Source organism: Mirounga leonina, unplaced genomic scaffold (genome assembly GCF_011800145.1).
Source record: "Mirounga leonina isolate KUSES-001 unplaced genomic scaffold, KU_Mleo_1.0 Mir_173, whole genome shotgun sequence".
NCBI classification, from domain to species: domain Eukaryota; kingdom Metazoa; phylum Chordata; class Mammalia; order Carnivora; family Phocidae; genus Mirounga; species Mirounga leonina.
Window position 1 is genome coordinate 92805685 of NW_023270447.1, and position 24893 is coordinate 92830577.

Consider the following 24893-nt stretch of genomic DNA (forward strand, 5'->3'; position numbering starts at 1 on the left):
ACACACAGCTCGGGGAGGCCAGGGTGTGAACACACAGCTCAGGGAAGTTGGAGGTGTGAATACACAGCTCAGGGCCAGAGTATGAACAGATAGCACAGGGTCAGGGTACCTGGAAGATCAATTTTCCTTCAAAACCAGAGAGACACCAAGATCCTACTGGACCCTGGCGTCTGCCCACCAGACAGCTGAGGGTCTTCAGGGCCTGGTCGGAGGGGGAAAGGAGGCCCCTCCAGTTGCCCCAATTCAACACACAGCACAGGCAGCTCAGAACCGAAGCAGCTGCCCAGGGCAGCTGGCACTGCCCGCAGGTGGCCAGTCCTGGGCATCTTGTTTCCATAAGCCCCTGCTCAGCTCCCCTGATGCCCTCAGCCCCGCCCAGTCATCAGCCTTTGCTTCGGGCCCTCAAGGGCCACAGACCTGGGGCGGCAACAGGTCACACTCCCCGCCACATGGTGACTGTCCCCCCGACACACACCTTCACCCACAGCCCGGGGCAAGTCAAGCCAGGGGCAGACACAGTGCGGGGAGCCCAGGGTGCCCTGTCCCTGGCCTACCTGCCCCTCTCCTCACCCTTTGCCCCCCAACTCCCTGCCTACAGATTGTGTGGGCCCCAGCAGCCATCAAGTGCTACTCACACAAATGTTTATTTTTTTCTCTAGGGCAAAAGAAAAGAAAAGAAAGAAGGATGGCTTATCCGGAGGGTGAGTCACTGGGATGTTCCAGCACCCCCATGGGCAGGACCGGAACTGCTCCCACCCCTCCTGGAGTGCAGGATGTGTGCCAGCTTGCCTCCCGGAACGTCACCCTCCTGCGGCCAATGCTCCAAGGAAAGCCAGTCCCTCGGGGGGTCCTCGCTGAGCACCTCAGGAGCAGGCAGCTGTCTAGCAGCCTTGGCCCCTGCCACACACCCGGGAGAAGAGGGCTCCCCCATCCTGGAGGACCTTGCTTATCTGGGGAGTATCTGCACCACTTCATTCATTTTGGGGTGACCAACCAGGAGAGTCAGGGGCACCAGAGAAAAGCCACTGTCAGCTGGAGACCGGGGCAGAGGGTGACCCTGCATCACAGCCCATGCGGTTGCTGAGGGGCACAGATTCCCCAGACCTCTGGTCCTTGCAGCCCCTACCCCACGGCCAGGCTCATCCCCCACCCCAGACAGGGCAGGGGGCAGGTGGGAGTCCCAGTGAGTTGGGGGGAAGCTGGCCCAGAATGGCCACTCAGGGCTGATCTCATTCCTCCCCCACCAAGGACAGAGCCTCCAGCCCATCCGTACAGTTCGGCTCCCCGAGAGCAGCCACCCTGGGAGAGCCCTCAGGGTCCCAAACCCCAGGCCACCCTGGATGGGGCTGGCCAGCATGATGACCATCGAGGAAGGATGGATAAGCGCTGTGGCCAGGCCCGGGGGTTCTGGAGACAGCTCCCCACTCCTGAGGAAAGGAGCCAGTTTCCCAGGCTGGACAAAGAAGACCTAAACTGAGGGCCGAGAGAAGGCGCCGCCCACCCCAGCTGTGCCCCCGTATGGGAGCAAATCTGGCCCAGGGGTTTCAAGAAGACCAAGCTGCCCCAGTGACCTTCTGCGTCATCAGGAGCAGGGCCCATGGGTGATGGCTGAATCACCACCTGGGTCTTTTTAAGGCACAGTGAGTGCAAGGGAGCAATTTAGGTCTTTTTGGCAAGACAGGAGAGCGTGTGGTGGAAAACACTAGATCAGAGCCCAGCACAGAGCCGTGTGCCCACCGGTGTGATGCCCCCCAGATCTTGCGAGGTTGGGGGGCTGCAGCCACGTGAGGGACTCAGGCCTGACAAGGGCAAGGTGCCCCCTAAGTGGGGTGTGCAGTAGACCCCCACTCACTGGCCTGGGGGTGGGCCTGCTTGCTGTATAACGGGGGGTGTCATGTCCATGAGGGGCTGTGCCCTTCCAGAGGCTTCCTGGAATGGACCAGCAGCCCCCCCTTCCTGTCCTCCCGTCCCAGGGAGCAGCCGGAGGAAGGGCGAATGGATAAAGGCCTGGAGAAAGCATCCTGTGCCGGGGCTCCAGGGAAACTGCCACAGGCTCCGGTTCTGGAGGCTCGATCACCCCAACTGTAGCCAGGAGCCCCAGGGAGGAGGGCAAGGAGGCCCCCTGGGCCTCAGTGTCCCCCCCCAAGCCCTGCCAGAGCCCCCCATCTGTCCGTGTGCCTGCTCTCCCTACAGTGCCCCCCAGGAGCCCTACCAGAGCCCGGCCTGCTCGGCAGACCCACAGGCCTCTGCGGGGCACCTCCTGCCGACAGGGCCTGGGGCCATCTGACCCTCAGGGTGACGGGGCAGGCGGTGTGGGGCAGCCCCAGGGAGATGGCTGGGGGCGGCCATGGCCTCCCCCTGTTACAGCTCCCCCCACTCTGGGCCCCACTTCCCAAACCGCATCAAGTACCCCCCCACCTCAGCCTGATGATCCCCCGGGCGGTGGTGCGTTTCCTTACAGACGCAGAATGTAATAATTCCCAATAATGCCAAGCCCAAAATAACCCCACAATGCGCCGCATGCAGAGCTCCTTCAGAGTGTAACTGAGTCAAGCACAGCTGCAGAGTCGCTTTAAAAATACACAAAATGCACACAGACACAAAACCCAGCCACGAGGACGCCCGCCTCCGCCCACCGCGCCTCCACAGGTAGGGGGTAAAGGTGGGGACACGGTGGGGAGGGGGCCCTGCCCTCCACCCGGAGGCTGAGGGGAGGCCCCAGGTGGCACATGGGGTGGAGGGGCGACAGGCTCCCCGAAAGTGCTCTCACACCCACAGGCCCTCTGCCTCCCACCCCTGTCTTTGGCAAGTCCCCTGGGAGCTCCGAGACCCCCCCCCCCCCCCCAGCCCCCCCCAACCCTGCCCCCCGAGACCACACGGAACAATTCCTCCCCCCAGTCTCCGCCAACTGGTGGGCCTGGGCAAACTCGCCTCTGCAGAAAAGTGGGGCTGCCCAGGCCTCTACCTGCCCCCGACCCGAGCCCTCTCCTGAGGCCCCGAACCCCTGCCCACTCTCCTTGCTCCCCCCATCCATGCTGGGAGGAGCAGGGGCACTGCCGTGTTGTGTGGACCTGCCCAGAGGAGGCAAACGCGGGCCTATAGCGTGGCCAGTCCTCTGCACTCACCAGTCCCAGGCCTCTCTGGCAGAAGGGTGGGGGGTGGACATCCCTGGGCAGGGGGACGGGGTGCCTAATGGGTCTCCGGCAGCTCCAGGCCCTAGAACAGCCAGCACCCAGTTCGGGTGCCCACGGGCCTCGGCTCCCACACCACAGGGCCCCGGAATGGGCTGGCTCGCTGAACCCCACAGCCCCAGGGGTACACCAGAGAAACAGAGGCAGACCTGGACCCTGTGAATAGCCAGAGAAGCCCGCTGGTGCCCACAAGCTCCTCCTCCCCACACTCAGGAGCCTCATCCACGAGGGGTCAGGAAGGCTGGGGGCAGCATCAGGCCGCCCCTTTCCACACAGCACATTGCTGGCCCAGCCCCACAGAACGGGAGGTCTGGGGCCCCAGCCAGCCAGCCCCCTCTGAATGACCCTCCCCTGCAGCCCCCCCACCCAGGAGGCAGCCGCCACGCCACAGCATGCCAGGCCGGAGGGGTGGCTAAGGGGGGCTGGCTGGATGAGGGTGACGAGGACGGGCCCCAGGAAGAGTGCACCTGGACGGTCCACTCATCCCCTCAGGAGCACAGACGCTTTGTTCTGGGGGTGCTGAGCCCCTGCCTGTCCCTCTCTCAGCCCCAAGCCCATCAGGGGGTGCCCGAGGCAGGCCACCCCCCGAGGCTCGGGAATGCTGCCGCGGTCCCCACAGCCCGAAGGAAGTGGGCCATGGCCTGGCGGCTCAGGAACTAGCTCTGGTGGTCACGGGTCTGCCTCCGCAGCGGGCAGCCCAGACCCCCTGCGAGGCCCAGGCGTGGCGCCGGGTGAGGAGGCGTCTGGTCCTCGGGCTCTCGACGGCTTCCCTCACTGCCCCCTCCCCACTGGAGGGGTGGAGGAAGGCCCTTCCGTCAGGCTGCGCCCTGATGGGGCCGCAGTCCTGGGACAACTGGAGCCGGAGGCTACGGCGAGGGGTACCCCGGGGACTCACGTCCCGAGGGGTCCCACAGGGGGGCTCTGCTGGAGTGAAGACAGGGCATCACAGGGGGCACTGCCCATGGCCAGGAGGACCCCGGAAAGTGGCAGTGGCACGTGGATGCTGGGCGTGGCTTTCGTCTCTAGCGCAGACAGAGGGGGTGCAGAGGATGGAGGTCCCGCCCTGCCGGCAGACAGCAAAGGCAGCAGGGCTGGAGGGCCTGGCCCGGGGGGCCCATGGGTAGAGCCCTGCGAGCCATCCGTTTCTCCCCACTGAGATGGAAGGTGGAGGCAGGGCCCCCATGCCGTGGTCAGCATGCCCGGGGCCTCCAGGACGCCTTCCGTGAGGGACAGAGACCAGCACGCAGTGAGCACCGACTCTGTGCACAGAAGCTCCTGTTCATAACCAGGCAGCAGAGGGTGACAAGACCCAAAAGAGCTAGCGAAGCCCACCAGGGGTGGGGAGGGACCACCGAGCACCCATGCAGCTCTGGGCTCCGGGCCTCATGGTTTAGACCCCCCACCCCACCCTCAACTCAGAAGCAGTAGGACCTGGGGAGGCCGGTGGTGCCCTGGCCTTCCTCTTGGCACCCGGGGCCCATGGCAGCAGCCCGCATCCGGGGCTGTCCTAAATTGTACCCAAGTCCCACTTTCAGAGGGCCAAGCAAGGCCCCCCAGGGCCCCCCTCCCGGGAGCTAGCGAGAACACCAGCCTTGGTGGAGCGATTGTCCCCCTGGCATGTCCCTCAAATTCCCTACGGTGATGAGGACCTGGGGCTCAGAGAGGCCACTGTCTGGCCTAGGAATGCACAGCCCAGGGAGTGGCAGGGCCGAGGTTTGAAACAGGCCCGGCTCCTGCAGCAGGTCCCCCCTGGCCGCGGCCCCACACTTGGCCTCACACGTGGCCTCTGGGGGGCCCTGCCTGCCCAGCCCAGGTGTCCCCAGGGAGGGACCCAGGTGAGGGTGGAGGCGTTAAGCAGGACCAGGCTTGTGAATTAGCCCCTTTATAATCTCTGGAGGCTGCAGGAGACATCCCCGAGGGTCCTCGTCGTCGCTATCCTCGGGGAGGGGGGGCAATCAGAGGCTCTGAGAAAGTGGGGCATTTCACAATTAGTGAAGGAGGTGCCCACCTGCACTGGACGGACCACCAATAAAGGAAGAAGGAACCAGGCCCTTGGCAGGAGGGCCCCTGATACCTTGCCATGCTCCATCTCCAGGCTTGGCCACAGAGGAAGACAGCTCGCCCGGCGGGCCTGTCTCTGACAAGCCTCAGGGTGCCGGGTCCAACGGGTGGGAAAGCCCGGTGGGGTCGCCACGGCCTGGGTACAGACCAGTGGCTCACTTGCATCCCAAGGAGCCTCGTGACCTAGGGACTGAACGCAGGGACAGGCAGAGCCAGCCTCCTGACCCCTCACCTCTGCGCCCCAGCAGGAAGAGCCAAGGACAGGTGGCTCTCCAGGGAACAGCTGGTTCGGGAGAGCACCAGGGAGCAGGGAGGGAGGAGGCCCCTTCGGCCAGTGCCCTGGCCTCTCGGCCTTGCTCCTGTGGGGTCGGGGAGGGCAAGCAGCAGTGGTGCCCAGCGGCGGCTGGATCGGAACTCTGCACACAGCCTCTGGCCCCCTGCCCGCGGCACAGGTGAAGACGCTCACACCAGGTCCCCTGCCCAAAGCCACACAGGGGCTGGTGGCAGAACGGGGAGCCAACCCAAGTCTGCCCCAGCTCAAGGCCAGGGCCTGGGCTTCACCTTCCAGCAAAAGTCAGCCTGCAATAGCGGAGCTCCCCATGGACCTGATCTCCGCTCTCCACCCACCCTCACACCTGAGTTTCCTCAAGGGTGGCCCTCGGCTGGCAGCTTCACCTGGGAGCTCGGTTCAAAGGCCCATCTCTGGGGGGGCGGGAATGCCCCCACCTCTCCCGAGGCTGTTTTCCGTGCTCCCAGGTAACACGCAAAGCCCACTACAGCTCAAGGGCTGCTCAGGGCAATGCTGAGGCCAGGGGTGCCTAGGCAGAGCCGCTGGCCAGTGCCCCAGGGGGCTGCTGGATCCATTCTGGTACAGAGATGCACTCAAGACCCCAAGACCGCAGGCTGCAGACCGCCGCTCAGCCCACCGAGGCCGGCCCTCCCCTCACCAACAAAATAGCCAGCTTTGATGAAAACGGCACTTGGGAGACCCCACCCCTTGGGGTGGCCCTGACCAGTGGCTGGCAGGATCCAGGAGCAGCCATTCACTGAAGGAGGGCCTCCACATCCCCCAGGAGGCCAGGACCTCCAGGGCACATCTCCACCCTCCCTCAGGAGTCTCTGGAGCCCGTGTCCAGCCCAAGGTGAGCCTGGGGTGGTGGGGACCCAGGAGTCAGGCCAGTCAGGGGCTGTGTGGAGCAGCTCCGCTCATGCACTCAGCACGTCCTCAGCCTGTGGGGCCCCGGGGTGTGAGATGTGGCCCTGCCTCTGGCTTGCAGGTGTAGAGCAGGGGTACAGGGGGTGCACAATACAGCCGTTATAGAGGGCCAAGTGGCGGCCTCCAAAAGATGCACCCACAGCCCAGAACTTATGCAGAAGAAGATCTTTGCAGATGTAATCAAGTTAAGCATCTTGAGATGAGCTCATCCTGGATCACTCCAGATGGGTCCTAAATCCAATGACAAGTGTCTTTATAAGAAAGAGGTGAAGACACAAGGGGGACCAGGCCATGTGAAGACAGGCAGAGATTGGAGGGACTCCGGGGGCCCCCAGGGCTGGAAGAAGCAGGAAGGATCCTCCCTTAGAACCTCTGGAGGGAGCACAGCCCTGAACACCTTGATCTGGGGCTCCCAGCCTCCAGGCGGGGATAAAGGTTCGTGCTCATTTGCTCTGGCCGCCGCGGGCACTACAAGGCCCTCTCAGGCTGGTCTGGAGGAGCGTCTCCCGTGGGATTCACGGAGAAAGCAGGCTTCCTGATAAGGTGGGTGCTTCTGCCAGGTCTAGCTGCCTGGGGGCCACCTACACAAGGTCCACAGTGGCCTTGGGGCCCCCAACACTGGCAGGAGCTGCACGCTTTGTGGGACTGGTTTGATCAGAACCCCAAGCTCTCTAGAGAAGGACGGAGGGACAGCTGGTTAGGTGACCACAGCCGGTAAGGGGACCAGGAGAGGCAACGCTGGGGGAAGCAGGTGCCTAGCCTGGGTCAGAGGCCTCCCCGGGCTCTTCCTGAGAGACAGAGCAGAGGGACATTTCAGAGACGGCCCCCACCCTTCCCTGCCTTTCTGTCTCCCAGGGTCGTCAGCTCAGGCCCACGCCGTCCCTGGCATCCCCATCGTGCCTGTGTTTCTCCTGGCTCCTCACACTGGCCCAGCTGCCAAGTCTCCTCTGAGTACAGCAGAGTCTTAGGATGGAAAGTGGGGGACCCGATATGCCAGCCAGCTCACCTCCTTCCCCTGAGCAGCCTGGAGGCTTCGGGTCCTATGACTGCGTGTCTGTGCACGTGTATGTGAGTACTGGGGTCCACACGCGGGTCCAGCAGGGGAGGGGAGAGGTGACGACCACACAGGACCCAGCTGAGTTGAGTGCTCCAGGGCCTTTCCCACTCAGACTCTGGGCTGAGTGGACGCCTGCCCCAGGCCCCTCTAGGCCCAGCCTGCTTGCCAGTTCCAGCCCCATCCTCCTGGAGCCTCCCGCCCACCGCCCACCGGGGTCTGATGCAGGCGCGGAGGAACAGGTGAGGAGCCTGCTCTGCTCTGTGGGGGTGGAGACCCCAGAATCAATCCCCGGAGGCTTCTGGGAGCACAGAGGGGGTGGAAAGAAGGCAGGAAGAAAGGCTGTGAGGGGCCAGACAGGACTGGGGTGGACGCCCTCCCGAGACCACCGTGCCTGGGAGAACACACATGCACTCATGCAGGCTGAGGCCCCCAGACTCAGCCCCCGGGAGCCTGGGAGCCCAGGAGCCCCTGCTGGCCCCAGGCCCCCTCTCCACAGCCCAGGCTGGCCAGCTCTCGGCTGGGTTCAGTGACCAGGCAGCCTCCTTTGTCCCCGGCGCTGGGCAGGTAGAAGGGACAAAAGCTCCGTTCGTGGCGGCGGCCGCTGGAGACAGCTCCCAGGAGCCCTTGCTCCCTGTGCTGTGCGTGTTACACAACAGACCTAAGAATAATCCAGAGGGCGGGCAGTGCAGGGGGACGGAGCTGTCCTGCCTCCCGCGACCCCTCAAGCTGGGGGTGGGGGATGGGGCCGATGGCACAGGGGTCCTGCTTCCGCCCAGGGCCTGAGGCCACCTGGAGGCCCAAGGGGCAGCCCGGTTTGCACCGACCCCCAGCACTTGGGAAACTGGGTCACATCCAGACTCCTGGCTCCCAGGGGCCGGCCGGGCAGTTGGGAGAGGCAGGCAGAGCCCCAAAGGTCCAGGGCCATCTGTACCCAGTGGTCCTTGGGGTCAAAAGGCCTGGCCAGGCCCGCAATGGAAGCTGGATTTCCCGTGGCTGGGATCCCAAGCCTCCAGCGGCTGCCCCTTCTCAGCTCACAGGGCCTGGGGACTTCCGTGGACGTGAGTGCACAAGAGGGAGGGGCAGGGTGGCCAGTGGTGACAGGAGTGCCCACTGGCAGCCCAGCCTTTGCCCTGCCCTGCACTGCACCAGAGTGGGTGGCAGGCAGCCCGACTCCCTCCTTCCGACAGGACAGTGACCTGCTAATGAAGTGGCCCTATTAGGCGCAGTGTAACAAAATACGTACCAACGGGCCCGCAGCTCTTCATCTACTGCAAACATTAAAAATTAAAATCCGATTACAACTCCTATTGTCAAACCTGGCTCCTGCCACTTACAACAATCGGCGGGGGGAGGCGGGCGGGTTATGTAACCTGAACTCTCAGCTTCAGGGAGTGAGGGCCTGGTGGGTGGGACCAGGCCACCGGTCCCCACCAGGGGGTCTGCATGGGTCACAGGCCCCTCTGGCACCTATGGGACCCCACAGACCTTGCTCAAGCACCAGCTGAGGAGGTCTCTGGCTGACCACACTCAGGAGGGATCATGGCCAGCCACACATCCTCCCCGTGCTCCCAGCTGTTCCCCAGCAGCAGCACCATGAGTGCTGCTGGCGGCTGGATGACCCGCAGGACCCTGGCAGACCCTACCCCAGCTCCATGCCCACTTCGAAGCTCAGGTGGGCCAGGGTCCAAGACGTGAAGGCCACCAGGCCCACCCTCTGGGAAGCCCCAGGCACAGAGGGCACTGCCTAGCACATGCTCACACTGAGTCCCAACCCCCCAAGAAGTGTCAGCTCTCTTGCCTCTGGGGGGGCGGGGGGCGGGGGTGGAGGGCAGAGCCACAGCCTCTGGCCAGGCACAGGCCAGGACTGGGCCACCAAGATGTTCAGCCTTGGGGAAGGGGGCTGAAGGACCCTTCAGTCACACAACAGCACACACTCCACCTGCCACACACACCCCTCCGTCCTGGGACCCCCAGACCCTCTCCTTAGGGCCATGCAGAGGACGTGGCCACGGGTTAAGTTCAGCGAGAACTACGATGAAGTGGGGGCTTGGGAGGCTGCAGAGCCCATCCCTTCTGCACCCCCAGGCAGGGGCCACAGTTGGATCTCGGGGCAGATACGCCGGCTCCTGTCCCCAGTTCTGACCTGCCCCCCAGGCTCAGGGGCCCGAACTCCCCTCTGTGGCTACAGCTCCCTGATTGAGTCTTTGGGCTTGAAGGACCCTGGCAGGACCCAAATGGGCTCCTCAGGACAAGCATTTCGGCACCGTGGCCCAGGTACCAGGAGAGCTGAGCATCACCTCTGGGAGATCAGGGCATAGGGCACAGAAAGGACACAAACAAGGTACAGTGCCATGGATGAGGGGTGGGAAGGCCATGGGAGAAAGGCCATCCTGGCTGGGGAGTCAGCGGTCATTCTGTCTGCCTCCAGGGTCACTGGGCAGGGTGGAGGTAGAGGGGAGGGGAGGGGAGACCTCCTGTGCCCCTGGCATCTTCCCTCTGCCGGCTCCAGAAGTGTCCACCTACCCTAACAGGTGCCCCACAGCTCTGTCAGCCGGCCCTGAACTCCAGGAGGTACTGCTTTCCCACCATCAGTACCAGCACCCTACAGACAGCCTGGGTAGGGCCACCCCGGAGCCTGGCTGGGTCCCCTGCCAGGGCAGGTCCCCCGGCACCCTCTGCTAGTGCCAGTCAGGGACCAGAGCAACACCTGCAGCCAAGCAGATGGGCCCAGGACAGCGGCGGCCGCCATCCACCCAGCACCGCACCACAGACCCAAATGGATGGCCGGGCCCCCGCTGCACCATCCACACCGGGTGAGGGGACAGGGTGCCCTATCTGGGCTCAGCAGGGCTCAGCCTGGCACAGGGACACAGCCCCAGGGCCCCATCCACCCTAAACCAGGGGAGGAAAGTTCTCAGGGGGTAGCCCCAGATGCCTCCGCGCACCTGCGGCCTCCAAGAGAGCCCAGGACGCGATCCCGCACCCACACCCCCGCCCGCCCCCTCCAACATCCCAGCCCTCCCTCCGGGGTCTGGACCTCGGAGGCCGCTAGCTCCACCGCTCCGCCGCGCAGCAGAGGCAGCCGGGCGCCCCCTCTCCGCATCGGCCCCGACCCGCCCCGAGCAGCGGCGCCCCCGCGCGTCCACCGAGCCCGGCACAGCACCGGGAGCGGCGCGGCACCTACTGTGCTTCCGCGGGGCGGCTCCCGCGTCCATTGTCTCCGCGGCGGCTGCGGCGGGGGGTGGGGGTGGCGGGGGCGGGGGCGCAGTCGGCAGCCGGCCTCGGGCTCGGGCTCGGGCTCGGGCGCGGACTGGGGCGCGGGCGGCAGCGCCCCGCAGGCTGGGCGGCCCGCGGCGGGCTGTGCGCGCTGACACCGCGCCCCGTGGAGGCGCCGCGCGAGGAGAGCGCTGTCACTCGTGCCGCCCGCACCACACCCCCTGCCCGCCCCGTGCGGGGTGGGGGCCGGGGGCGCGGGCTCGGCGGCGGGCGCAGAGCGGGGCGCGGGGCGCAGAGTCGAGGAGCACCGAATGCAGAGCGGGGCGCGGGGCGCAGAGCCGGGTGTAGAGCGGGACGTAAGCGGGGTGCAGATCGGGGCGCACAGTGGGGCCAGCAGGCTTTCCCCGCAGAGGTGCGGCCTCGTTGCTCCCCCTTCTTCCCCCCTACACGCCCCTCTGCGTGGCCCCAGGCGGTGGGAATGCGAAGGGGGCGGACCGAGGACCGCTTCCCCATCCAGCGGCTGGCGGCTGGCGCTTGCGGAGCGGGTGGTGAGCGCAGCGAGACAGGGGTGTTTGCCTGGCTTTACCCCTCCCCCAAGATGTAAGGTGGAGAAAGTGGAGAAAGCTGCACAGGTGTCTAGTCCTGGTGGGTTGAGGGATGGTAGCTCCCCACCAGGCACAAGGCACCCCTTAGTGCCCATGGGGGGGCAGCGCCCGGGGTGGGGGGAGGGGTGCTGCCCACTGCCGTTTTGGAAATGGAACCAAGAGCAACAGTGGGGGCTGGCCCATGGCCTCCCCTCCCCAAACTGGCCTCATACCCCAAGGAGGCCACAGTCTCAGCATATGTCCCCCTCACACTGCTCCAGGTCTTGGAGGGCCTCCGAAGCAGCAACAGAGACAAGCCCTGAACGCTTTGGGACCCTCCCTCACAGGACCTCCCCACCAGACCAGGCTTCTTGGGGACCCCCACTTCCCACCTCCTTCTGCAGCAGGCAACAGTGGGGAAGAGGGGGGATCAGATCAAGAGAACATGTCCAGCCGGGCAACAGTGTCCAGAGAGACCCCACCAACTGGCCCTGGGCCAGAGACAACAGGAAGAGAGAAGTGGGAGAGACCACAACTAGCCTTAGCCAAACCCCTCCCTTCTCTGGGCTTCAGTTTCTCCGGGTGTAAGACCTCCTGCTTCCTAAGGCCCTCTGCACCCCCCCGCCCGCCCCCAGCACACCCCACCCTGACAGGCAGGGTGCCCAATGCCCAGGACAAGGGAGGCCCATGCTGCTGTGTCTCCTCCCCAGGCCGACCCCTACCCCTGAGCGTCCAGGACCCTGAGATGTGAGAGAGGGTGGGTGGGTGACAGAGCCTCTAGAACATGCTCAGGAGCCTGCAGGAGCCACACCCAGGCCAGGATGAGACTCGCTTGAGGCCCCACGATGTTTGGGGATCATACTTATGGGTACCCACACTCAGCTTCAGAGACATCACAGCAGGGCCTGGCCAGGCAGGGGCTGGGGGCCTCCTTCTGCACTTTGCTCATCCCCAGCCCCCAAGGCTTTCCTAGAGTGACAGCCCCGGGCACCCCTGCCATCACCTCCTGGCTGAGAGCCCCCGGGCCGAGTGCAGGCCAGAGTAGGCGGCACCTCCAACCATGCACATCTGCACACCTTTTCCCCCGGCACCGTGGGGCTCAGCGGGTCTCAGGGGACAGAGACGCCAGTCCTGGGGGCGGGGCTGCCTGGGCACGGCAGCGTCCCAGCACGCCTTGGGGGTGTGGCCCAAAGAACAAGGCTCAGGGACAGACAGAGACACAGAAACCAAGACAATGAAACAGAGAAACCTGCACTCCTCCTGCTCAGAGCAAAACTGGGATACAGATTGGAAACCACCAGGAAAGAAACCTGCCTTCTGAGCCAGAGACTCCAAACATCGTGAGAAGCAGAGGAAGGTGTCTGGGCAGGCGGGGCTCAGGGCCTCGGGCTGGCCAGCCATGTGGACGGGGAGATTGGGGCATTTGGTGTGTGCACGTGCCCACTGTGACTGCCAGGTCCTCCGGGAGCCCCTCCAGCAGCAGGGACAGCCTGCTCGCCCCCATAGCCCTCTGTCCCCCCCACTGAGCACTGCCCTGGCCAGTCTTTTCCCACATCTCCCAGACCCACTCTGGCCTCCAGCCTCCCCCACACTGTGGAACACAGGCCTGACCAGGCTGTTCCTGGCTCCAAACCCTCCAGGACTCTACTCTCCTGTCAGGCAACATCAGGCCCTTGAGCCTGGCACCCAGGTCGCCCCACTGCCTGGTTTCCAGGGCCTGGAGCAAGGTGCCTCCTCCAGGAAGCCTCCCCTGCTTGCCTTGTCCCTCAAGCTCACCCCCTCTGAGACTGCAGCATCCCCGGTCTGAGCAGAGAATTTCACACGCCATGTCACAAGGGCCTTGCCCTTGTTTTGAGTCTCGCTGCCTGGAAGATCACGAGGGCCCTGCAGGCGGGGCACCACATGCCCACGGCTCTCCCACACACATGGGCTGGGCCCCGCTTCAGCGCAGCCTCGGCCGTGTGTCCGCTCGGCCTTGGCGGAGAGGTGTCCAGCCCGACTGACCAGCTGCCCCCGGTACGCTGAGACTGTCCCCATGGGCGGCGCTGCCCCCAGGAGCAACGGGTGCCCGACGAGAGCCCCGCGAGGACACACGGGCCCAGAGAGGCCCCCGTGGAGGCAGCTGGTGGCACAGCAAGTGGGGGGCCGGGCGCGCACCCGAATCAATACGCCTAATTGGGTAAATGTGCAATTCTCAACTGGCTAAATTTAGAAAGTGTGTGTTTCATTTTTCACCAGCATCTGGTCTTAAGACGTCCCGTTCTCGTCAGAACTCCAGACAGCGTGCAGGGATCAGGTGTCAGCTCGGCCCGCTCCTGCTTCCCACACACGGAGTCTGGAGCTGGGGGACAAACCGGGGCCGCGCCTGCCCAGCACTGACATGAGTGCTGTGCCAGGCCTCTCCCACGGGCGCAGGAAGACGCCTGCGCAGCCCAGCCCCCCGCGCAAGCATTGTGCTGTGCCGAGGTGGTGCCCACCAGAGGGGTGAGGACAGCCTGGGAGGGCCATCTCTGATGAGCCAAAGGTCTCGAAGGCACTGCCAGCCCTCAGGGATCACTGACTCCCAACACCACCTCTTCTTTGAGGGGTAAACTGAGGCACGGGGAGAAGGCACCCGCCCCAGGCTCCTGGAGACCAGGTATCTTGCCCCCAAAGGGCCTCTGTCATTGGATGCGGTGGGTGTTTCCATCTAACTCTGGTAGGTCAGGGGAGGGTCCGTAAGCTGGGTCAGGGCAGGGTCAAGGCCACATCTAATATGGCCGGGCATCCACACGGCCGGAGTCTCAGCTCCTCCAGGCCAGCCCAGACCCCTGGGCAGGGCAGCCCAGCTCAGGAGGGTGGGGGTTGGAAAAGCTCCACGATGCCCTGGCTGCCCCAGGGCAAACCCACGGCAAGTTCCCCGTGGGGGGGGAGGTTGCTGTGCAGAAGCATACAGTGGGCTGGGGGCTGGTCCCAGCCCCAGTGACCCCAGGCCGGGTGAGGAGGAAATGGGCCCGGCAGTCAGCAGCATGTCTCCACGTGGACACGGAAGCCAGCAGGCCAGAAGGAGGTGCTGGTGCTGCCAGGGCTCAGGCCCGGAGGGCAGCCAGGTGGGGGCTTTCCCCGCCAAGCCAGGGGGAGCTGGAGATACCCTCTCGTCATCCCTGGGTGGAGGTGGACAGCCCCTCCCAGGCCTCCCCGTGGGCACCCCAGCCCTGCTTCTGCCTTCGCCAGGGGGTGCTGGGGGGAGCTCTGGGGAGAAGGGAAGGATGCAGGTGACGGGGCGGGGGGGGGGGAGTGTGTCTTGGAGAGGGGGGAGGGGGCAAGAGGGAAAGGGTGGCCAGGGCACAATGAGAGGCCTTCCCACAGACCCTCGGTCCCTCAGCCACCCCGGGTGTCTGTGAGCAGGGGGCACTGGGCCCTGGCCCCCCTTCTCAGCCCTGAAGCAACGATGACCCCCACACAGCAGCCAGGCTGGTGGCTAGGCCCACTCACTCACTCCTTCCTGTAACCTGCACGTCCCCAGGGCACCCAGCTGGGCAGCTAGGAATTCAGTGTGCCCCATCCCAAGCCCCCAGCCCTGGAGTAGGTCTCTGCCTACTGACCAGCATAAAACATGCACCCAAACTACTCCCCATGTAGTTTACAAAAACCGTAACGGCTGACACTGGGTGGGTTCTTGGAGAGGGGCACAGCTGGAAGCGGCCTCAGATAGGAGTGCCGAGCTTTACCCAGTGGGGGTGGGGTAAGCAGAGGGAGAGGGGCTGGTGAGGGAGGCAAGGGCCAGGGCCAGATCACTAAGGGTCTTAGAGATCAAAGCAAGGAGGTGTTCACAGGTCAGGTCTAGGAGATCACTGGGATATGTGGTTGCGGGCCGGGTCGGGGGGTGGAGGTGGGAGGAAAGGAGGGAAGGGGGGCGCTGCAGGAAGCAGGCAGTCTGGCTGCCTGGGCACCAGACACAGAGGTGGTTCAGACAGGGCACGGCTGTAAAGGAGGGAAGCGAGGGGACTTGTGACAGTGAGGAGCAGGGTCTGGGCTACAGGACCAAGGGTGCTCTTGGCTCCGACGGGGAAGCTGGGAGGGGGAGGTCTGGGGTAGAGCTGTCAATGCCGATAGGTTTGAGAGATTCAGGCAGAGCAGGCCTCAGGAGGTCCCAGGTGAGCTGGGGAAGGAGTGGGGGCTGGACACCGTGAATGGGGGTGACCCCCAGGTGGGAGCGGCCGCTGGCCAGGCTCAGAGAAGAGCACCCCCGCCCAGCTGGGTGGAGTGCTGCCTGGCTGATGCTTATCTACTCTTTCCGGGCTGGCTGGAAAGACCCTTTCATCCCACGGGCCAGGTCTGGGCTCGCTGTTCCCTCGCGGCCTGCTCCGGGCACAGAGGCCTAGGCCAGCGCAAGTCAGTGCCCGCCGTCTGCCCCCCACGGGGCCGCCCTGCCCTCAGGGCTCTGGGCTCCAGGGTGAGTCGGGGCGGGGCCGGGGGGGCGGGGAGGTGGAGACAGTGAAGCCTGAGCCGCATGGCCAGCCGCACCTGGCAGCTGGTGACAGCGACGGGGAGGGGCTACTCCTCTGGCCCCAGGGGGTGGGGGGAGGAAGGGCCCTCACCTTTTCTCCTCTGAGCCCTGCAGGCAGTAATTCTACCCTGTGCGGGGCAGAGCAGGAGCCCCCAGGGTTGGGCTGGGCCAGAAGCCCAGCCTCCCTCTTGGAATCCACCGGGCAGAGCCACCTGGTCCTCAAGCCCTACGGGGAGGACCTGCTCCCAACACCGCCCTTCCCAGGCTCCGCACACAGGGAGATCTGCGACCCAAAGCACGGAGCCTGGTCAGGGGACACCCTTCCCCAGTCCCTGCAGAGAGCATCCCCACCTTACGAGCACCTGCCCACCCTCCAGTCTCAGGGAAACCCAAAACACCTTCCATTCAGCTTGATGCTGGCTGGGCTGGCTCCCTCTGGCCCGCCAGGGTGGTCAAAGAGCCAGCCCCCAGCCCAGAGAAGTCCCAGGCCCAGAGCGTCAGGCCGTGGGCTCCCCTGGCCTCACTGAGGAAATGCCACAAAAGCAGGTTTTCTCCCCACAGGAAGCAACACCCAGACCGCCAGCCACAGCACCCACCCAGCCTGGCCTGTCCACCGGCCTCCAGACAACCTGTGGACCACCACAAGCTCCATCCCCTGCTTCTGACCAGTGACCCCTCCCCTCCTCCCTGATGCAGAGCCCCCCTCCCTGGCCTCGCCCGGGCCACTTGCTTCCCTGCAGACTGGGCCGGAGGGTCTCAGTCTGTCTGGCTCCCCATCTGCCAGCAGAGCCAGGTCTCTGTCCCAGGGCCCAGCACAGCTCTGACGCACATCAGGCTCCCATCCATGGGTAGCTGGGAGCCGCAAGCCCCGTGCTTGTCAGAAGGGATCTCCCCTGTGTGGCCAGCTTTGGGCCACGGGAAAACACTGCTTCCGGGGCACCCCAGCCTGGAGGCTCAGGTCTCCCTGCGGGTCCAGGCACAGGGTGGATGCCTGCAGACATAACAGCTCACGGCTGCATTCACCTAACCTGGCCGGCCTCACGAGGACAAGAAGCGTCAGCCCACAGGGCGCCGGGAAGAGGGGCCGCACCCAGCAAGGTTCCGGGAACCTGTTCTAGGAAACCCAGAAGCCTGGCGTGTCTCTCCTTGCTGGGGGGAGAGACTGTTCCCACACTTCCCCCGAAACTGGTCACCTGATAGAACTGTGTCTATGCGAGTGAGTGGACCCCAGATGGAAACAAACGCGCTCCGAGTCCTTGCACAGGTCACTCCATCCCGCTGACTCAGGCGCGGGGCCTGATGTTACTTCCCCAGACCAGGCTGCTCTCTGGATACAAGACTGCCCGGGGGAGCATGTCCCTGCCTGGGGAGTGAAGGCGAAGGAGCGCCGTGGCCACTTCCCCACTCACGGGGTGCCCGGAGGGTGAGTGCGCGCCCCGCCCCCCGGGTAAGGTCTGCTCCAGGCGCGGCTGATTCTGGAAAGTCAGCAGTGGGGACACGGCCTCCTCTCCGGCCTCCCGCCTCCCGCCTGGCCCCTCAGGCGGGAGGCTGGAGGCAGGAGCTTCAAAGGGTTCTGTGCACACATCAGATGCCACCGTGTGGAAGACACGCGCCTCCAAGGACACAGTCAGGGGCACAGACCGGGCGACATTATCTGTGACTGCGAGCACTTCCAGGTTTCCTAGACGCTCGGCGGCGGCTTCTGTGTCTCGTCCACCCGACTGTGAGGCAGCCGTGAAAACTGAGGCTCCAGAAGAAAATTCACGGGTTTGAAGGGCGTGCAGGCGCGTCCCAGCCCAGGGGAGGGCTCGTCGGCGGGGCGCGGGGCCAGGAGCACAGAGACCCGCACGCAGAGCCCCCCGGAAGGTGCGGGCGGTGGTGGCGGGTCCTGTCTCTTCTCCACATTTTCCCGTACTTTCCAAAGCACCTCCTCTGAGCAAGTTTTGCTTCTTGTTTTCATAGTCAGGAAAGAAAGAACTGCAAGCAAGACTACCAACCCAGAGCTGGTGGGAGGTCCCAGGGGGAGGCAGTGGATCTGAACACACTTTGAAGGTCCGCACATCCTGCTCCTGCCTTGTGGACACACGCTTGCTTCCCCTCCTCCCTGCCTCCCGGCCCAGAGGCCGCAAGCACCACCGCCTCTCCAGGGCCGGCTCCGTAAGGATGCAGGCCCGGACACAAGCCCCAGCGTCCCCGACCCGGGCACCCGTGGGGACAGAGAGGCTGCAGGACTGGTCAGCTCCGAGCCCAGCCGTGCCTCAGCAGCCCCAGCCAAGTACTGGGGATGCCCAGGGAGGGCGAGGGAGGACCACTGCTCCCGGCTCCAGAAGACCGGCTGCTCCAGCCCGAGAGACCTGGCCATCTCCGGTCCCTCGGCCAGTCGGGTCCAACACCATGACCTCGTTCATCTCACAGGGTCCTGACCCTCTTGCTGACCCTCCCCAGGCTGGACCGTCTCCCTGGAAATCTTGCTGTGTGAGCTTGAGTGAGTGACTGAAGGTGTCTGAGCATCTCTCCTGCGTCAGCTCCACAGCTCGGGGCTGGCCCAGGCCCGGGCCTCAGGCCGGACGGGGCACAGGGAAGGGAGGACCCCACTCAGCTCAACTGCTCGGCATCCCGGGTAGGGCCATGGAGTGGGGCAGCTCGCCCCGGCCTCCCCAGCTGTGAGCTCACGGGCGGCCTGACCGCTGCCGTGCCGGCAAAGCTCCGGCCGCTCCAGACGGCCCATCCCCGGAGACAGCAGGCACCTACAGCCCAGGGCCGATCCTCCTGAGTTCTCCCACCGCAACGCCCTCTGTGCGCTGGGGGGAGAAAGGAGGCCACTGCTTGGACCTCCCCCGCAGAAAGAGAAAGGAGCTGCACGGCAGCCCCCTCCCCACCTGGCCGTAGGAGTGGCAGCCTCAGGGGCAGCCAGGCGGCTCAGCAACCCCAGGTGGCACCCAGGACGGCTCCCGGCTCCCAGGAAGGCAGGCTCCCCGGGGTGTCCCCCTGCCCAGCTCCTTCAGAGAAGCCCTGCGCCAGTCCCCTTTGCACACACGCCACCTGGGAGCCATGGGTGAACCTGGTGCCAGGCCCCTCACCTCCCAGAGGACAGACCCCAGCTTCCAAAGCCCTGGAGGGGATGACCGGTGGCCAGAGGAGAGTCACTCCCACTCCCCCGCTGAGGAGTCCAGGGCTACGCCCCCCCGCCGCTGCCGTCCTACAGGGCATGCCCTTTGCGTCTGTCCAGCCCAACCCCAAAGGCCGGGCTCTAACCCTGCCCACCCGGCATCATGGCCCCAGAAGCATCGAGAGGTGGCCGCTGGCAGAGCCTGGTGCGTCTGCTGTCGGGACCAGGGAGGAGCCCAGGCTGGGGAGCTCAGGTCTCCACCGCCCCCAAGAAGGGCCCCCTTCTGCAGGCCTCTCAGAGCCTGTGCCCGGCACCCCAGCCCTCCACACCCTCGCGTTCAGGACGTCAGAGAGCAGCTCACAGCGGTCTCCCCAACCCTTCGCCTGCGCGACAGGACCGAGTCGCTCGAGTGGAAACCTGTGAGGACTGGGGTAAGCAAAGGGCCGTGGGTACGGCCACTTTCCAGACACTGTCCCGCTGTCCCAGCCCTGGTCCTGGGCCCCTGAGCTCCACGCACCCAGCTCCAGCAGGAAGCGAGGTTCTCTCCCCCTGCCCGAGGGGCTGAGGCCACACTCACTTCCTCACCTGGAACTTGGGGCCTGCACCCCATCGCGGACACGTGGCTAGGGGTCCCAGTGGGCGTGGCACGGAGCAGGCTCCCGGTTACGGCGCTGCCGCCACACAACCCACCAGCCCAGGTCCCGAAGCCCCAGAGGTCAGGGCCCCAGAGCAGATCCCTCCTGGCACGGCTCTGAGCCCCACCCCCACACACCCACGGGGCCCCCACTTGGGACACAGCTGGCAGCAGCCAGGGTAGATGCTGTGGCTCCCAGGGACCCCGACATCGGTCAGTCCAAAGCCAGAGGGGCGTCCTGACTGCCAGGGAGACAGAACCTATAGCCACTGACTGTCCCCAAACAGCCTCCAGGGCATGCTGGCCGGCTCCACAGGCTCGGAGACCGTCTCCAGGGCCCCAGGGCCTCTCCTGCCCTCTTGGCTGGAAAACCTCCCTTTGCTCAGTGGCGCTGCCCCCGGGAGCCTCCCGGAAGGACCTCCAGGGCTGGACTGAGCACCCCTACCCCAGCCCTCAGCCCAGAACCAAGCTCAGGGCCTGTCTATCTGCATCAGGACCCACAAGCCAGGCTTGGAGGGGGACACAGAGCACCAGCAGGGGACAGAAAGCATGAGGTGGGACAGGGAGCAGGGTGAGGGGACGACAGTCTGAGGGTGGAGCCTGTTCCTCCCCCATGGCCCCTGGCTCCCGCTGCTTCCCCCCAGGGCCCTGTCTGGGCCAGCGGCCTCTGGTCTGGCTGCCCCTCTCTCTGGGAGTCCATGCCAGACCGAGCCGAGCAGCAACCCAGAGCCTGGGCAGGGGGCTGGGGGCCTCTGAGCAGACGTGTCCCCTCAGCAGAGGAGACCTGCTGGGGCACGCCTGGGGAATGTGGGAGAACAAGCCGGGTCCAGCCCCTTGGGGCGCAGGGGTGTGCAGAGCACACACACAGCCCGCTCCACACACACACACGCGTGCACAGACCCTCACGGTGTGCCCGCCAATCCAGGCCACGCGCGCGGGCCCACACGCACTTCCACCACTGCTACCCTGAGGGGCAAGCCCCTGAGCAAGCAGCAGAGAGCCTCGGGAAGAGCAGGTCCTCGTGTGCAAATACACCCACGTGAACGCACGCGCACGCGCCGCCTCCCTGAGATGCAGGCCTGTCTCGGGCCCGCAAAGCCCTGCTGGCTGGGCCTCACCCCCATGGCCCCCCCTCTTGGCTCCCCTCCCCCGCCGCCAGGATTGCTGAGTCAGGGTCCCACCAGCTGCCGTGTCTGCCAAGGAGGAGCCAGAAGGAGTCGGGGCCCTCCACACACAGGCTAGGCGCTAGCGGGCCCCCAGGCTCCGAGCTCCAACTCCCGAGTCAGGACCCCAGCCGGCAGGTAGCAGCTCCGCCCATCCTGAGGGGCCTGGGGGGCCTGAGGCCCAGGACTGGGGACAGATGCCCCCAGTGGCCCCAGCTCCGCCCCCCATGCCAGATACTCAGGACACAGCAGCCAACTGTCCTGGGGCCGAAGAGGGATAAACCCCTCACTTCTCAGAGAGCCTGGGCCCAGCCTGCAGACTCACACCCAAGGGGTATGTAATTCTTCCACGTGGGCAGATCCCCTCTGGTGGGGCGCGGAACAAATTACACAGCAGGAGAGACCCTGGAGCCCGTGTCTCCGGGCAAGCCTGAGCTGCTGGGGAGGGGCGGGCACCCACCCTGCCCTCGGGCAAGGGGCGCTCACACCTGTCCAGGCCCACCTGTACCCCTGTATGCCTGGGTGCTTCGAATGTTGGAAGCCGAAATGCTGCAAACCAATAGGAGGCGGTGGTTCCGTGGCCGGTTCACGTGGCAGGACCTTATGTAGCCACGCGCCTAAGATGCAAGCACTTTACAGTGTGCACGGGATAGTGATAGATCTCTTCTGAAGCTGGAGAGGAGACTGCATGCTCCAAATCAGCACCACCCTATTCCAGAGACCGCAGAGGTCACTGCCAACAGGCCACGGGAAGGCACAGAGAGCACAGGCCCAGAGATGCCAAGAGTCTCCCCGGTTGCACAGCCCAGCTGTGCTGAGGACCCCCGAGCTGGCCCAGGATCCCAGGGGTCCGACTGAGATGGACAGAGCTGATGGGCGAGCTGGCAGCCCCAAGGCTGTCTTCCTAATAGGAAAGTCTGTTCCTTCTGCCACCCCTAGCCCTGGCCCTTGAGGGAGGACACACCCAGGGCTGCAGGGACTTGGGGAGTGACCTTGCTCGGGTCCCTGTCTCCCACCCCTTGCCCCAGCCCTGGAGGAAGCCTGCATGCCCTTTGCCTGAAGCCGCGGAGAGCCTCCCTTGGACACACTCAAGGGGCCACAGTTCCTGTTCAGCTAGAGGAAAGCCAGGGACCTTGGGTGGGACCACCTCAGCCCCCATCCCGAAGAAGACCAGCAAAGACATGTCACCCTTGTGCACTGGGGACAGGGGCACACCGGCCGCTCTTGGCATCACGTGCTGGGCCCCGCCCCCCACGGCAGCCCACCTGTTCCGGCGGGGCAGGCAGAGCTCCCTCTCCCAGGTCGGAGGGCTGGACTCAGGACCACATCCGTGTCCGACCAGAGGCCTCACTCACCCACAGGCAGAATATTGATGTTCAGGAAAGACTGTCCACTCCTCAGATTGGGTCCCGGGTCCTCTGGAGGGGGAGCCATCATGGAGGGGTGGAGGGCTCTCGGCGGTGGGGGCAACAGGTGAGAGACGGGGCTGGCCTGGGTCACCAGCTGGGGCCAGCCACCCGCAGAAGGCCGGAAGAAGCCGCTCTGAGGTCCCTCTGTCCCCGGGGCCCCCGGTGTCCCCCTTTGGAGTAGAAGCTGGACCTGTGGCTCATCACACACCTAGAGAGAGAGCAGGGCAGGGGCGTGAGGCCTGGCCAGACATGCAGGCCGACACTGGGGTGGGATTCCGGGGGGCTGCTGTAGGGCAGCCCAGCTCAACACCCCTCAGATAAACAGCCCACCCAGGGGAGGGCCAGTCACCAGAGCAATGGCTCCATCACCAAAGTGTGACTGTTGCTCTGGGCTGGGACTTTTCCAGGGCTCTAGGAAGTTCAAAGGCAAAACAGGCATCATTCCACAGAACTCAGCCTTCTGCTGTGAAGGAGGTGCTCACGTGCTGTGGGCCACGGGGTCGGGGGGGCGGCCCGGAGCCCAGGAGCAACCTAAGGAGACTGCCCCTCGCCCTGTCCACAGCCCTCGGCTCCCACTGCGCCGTCACCCCCAATCCTGGGGCTCGGGCCCTCTCGGCCACCTGACGGTCTATGCAGGGGATCGAGCCACTTTGTTCTCCAAACCCCTGACGATGGGGCCCCAGGCTCTGCCCGCCTCCTTGTGCTCCCCCCAGCTCAGCCACAGTGGCCTCTGCTCAGCTTCCTCTCCTGCCTGGAGCCCCCACTCTGTCCATCCAGCCGCTCCTCACACCCCTGGCTGGCTCCTTCCAGGGACTTCCTCCTCCTGGGGGCCAGAGAGAGGCTGCCGAGGCCGGGGTGGGAGACCAGTGGACCCAGGACAGAGCTTCGGGGCCTAGCCCTGGGGTAGACGTCAGGAGACCTGGGCCCTCCAGACACCCAGAGCCATGCTCTGCGCAAGTAGGAAGAACGACTGCAGGTGGGCAGGCCCAGGCTCCCCGCGGCAACCCCCTCTCCCCAGGTCCCCACGGGTCAGCCTGAGCACATGACTTTCTTGAAGCCCAGGCCCCTGGGGCGTCCTCCAATCTCCCAGGAGTCTGTCCCTCCCTCATCCTGGCACGCTCCAGCCCCCAGGCCTCCACCTAGCCTACCCCCTCCAGCAGACCTAGAATTTGCCGGCCAGGAGCTCTCTGGGGTCCCGTGCCTCAGAAGAGCATGGGGAGAGACCAGGCGGCCCGAAGGCCAGGGCACCCAGGACTCACGGGTCCCTTCCAGCCCCAGCCCGGCTCTGCCCGCTACAGCCCTTCACAGGCCCACCCTCAGCTCCCGGTCACCCCTCCGGACACCCCGGCCCCAGGCTCACCGGCAGGTGTGGGGTCTCCCGGCGCAGGTTCGCCCAAGGCAGCCGGATCGCTGCAGCCCCTCGGCCGCGCAGCCCACGAGGCCAGGACAAGCTCCTGCCACCGTCCCAGCCGGCTACTGCCGGGTTCCCGGGCAGGCACTGCAGCTTCCTGCCGCAATAGCAGCCCAGGATCCGTGCCTGGACACGTCTGTAAGCACAGGTCGGGCGTGGGGCTCGGCAGGGCTGGCACAGTAGAACCTAATTAGGCAACAGCACCGCACCACAAGCCAGGGCACGGCCGTTAAGGACCATGAGGTCAGCCGTTGGCATGAGCCCCGATGCACCTTGCCGTGTGCCATGCCAGGGCCCCTCGTGGTGCCCCTCACTTCCAGCCACGCTGGGCCCGCTGCAGTCTAGGGGGCCCGCAGCAGAGTCAGCAGCCTTGTGGGGTGGGGGCTGTGGGCAGGAGGGGCTGCCCCAGCTGAGCCTGCTTCTCCTTGCAGGGCCCCAGGTGAGGAGGGGGCACCTCTTGTCTCAGGTGTTCAGCCTCTGCTCAGACGCCCGCCCAGATGCCGACATCAAGCCCTGGGAGCTAACCACGGGTGACCACTCATGGATGACATTGTTCAGTGCCAGGCTGGGCGAGGCGGTGGGGACAGGGCAGAGAGCTCCACTTGACCCCTGCCCCCAGTGCCAGTTTGTTTAATCAGGGCATACAGTCCAGGCCCAGATAGGCGGGAGGGTGGCCCAACCCAAGCCCAAGTGCCAAGGGCGTGATGCTTATACCCAGACGGACAGGTCCCCCTCCATAGAATGGCCACCCCCCCCCAAGCCCCCAGAGGACAAAATGGTCGTCATTTGGCCCGCCCTTGTCAGTCCACGGTGCCCCGCCCACCCTCACTGCCCTGCCCACAGGGAGGGCTGGTGTGTCCCCCCGGGGCTTCCTACCCCCGCCGGCTCCGATGCCCGAGGCGCCCCCTTGGTGTGTCCCGCAGAGCGGCTGGCTCCCCGCAGGGGTGCCGAGGGGACCACCTCAAGCCCCAGCCTGCCCCCAGACAACCTCTTGCTCCCAACCCTCCCCCTGCCCCACCCCACCCCCACCATCAGGCATCAGCAGGCCTGCCTCTCCCTTGGCATCCGCTGGCTGGGAACGACCCCCAGGGGTGGGGGGGCAGGCAGGCAGGACACATGTGTACAGCTTGGGACCCAGCCGCTCTGCTCCAGAGAGAACACCCCCCCGGCCCCCAGGGGCACGGGAAGATGCTTGCAGCAGCCCCGTCGGGAGGGGGACCCACAAGAGGAATAACACACCGTGTGAGAACCGCAGGAACAAGAAGCATCCAGAGAGCACAGACCCGAGCCAAAGAAGCAGAGACTGGAGTGGGGCACTGCCTCCCAAAGTGTGGCCCGCGGGGAACCCCGGGG

General features: G+C 65.5%; 1 protein-coding gene across 1 annotated transcript in view; it reads right to left on the reverse strand.

The window, feature by feature from the left end:
• PLCH2 (phospholipase C eta 2) overlaps positions 1–24299 on the reverse strand; it is a 65555-nt gene extending 41256 nt beyond the window's left edge. Inside the window, exons 1-2 of the mRNA XM_035019965.1 lie at positions 23490–24299; positions 22076–22337 (exon numbers count right to left, since the gene is read on the reverse strand). Coding sequence (XP_034875856.1) covers positions 22076–22157 — 82 coding nt within the window. The 5' untranslated portion in view covers positions 22158–22337; positions 23490–24299. The remainder of the gene's footprint in view (positions 1–22075; positions 22338–23489) is intronic.
• Between the last annotated feature and the right edge of the window lie 594 nt (positions 24300–24893).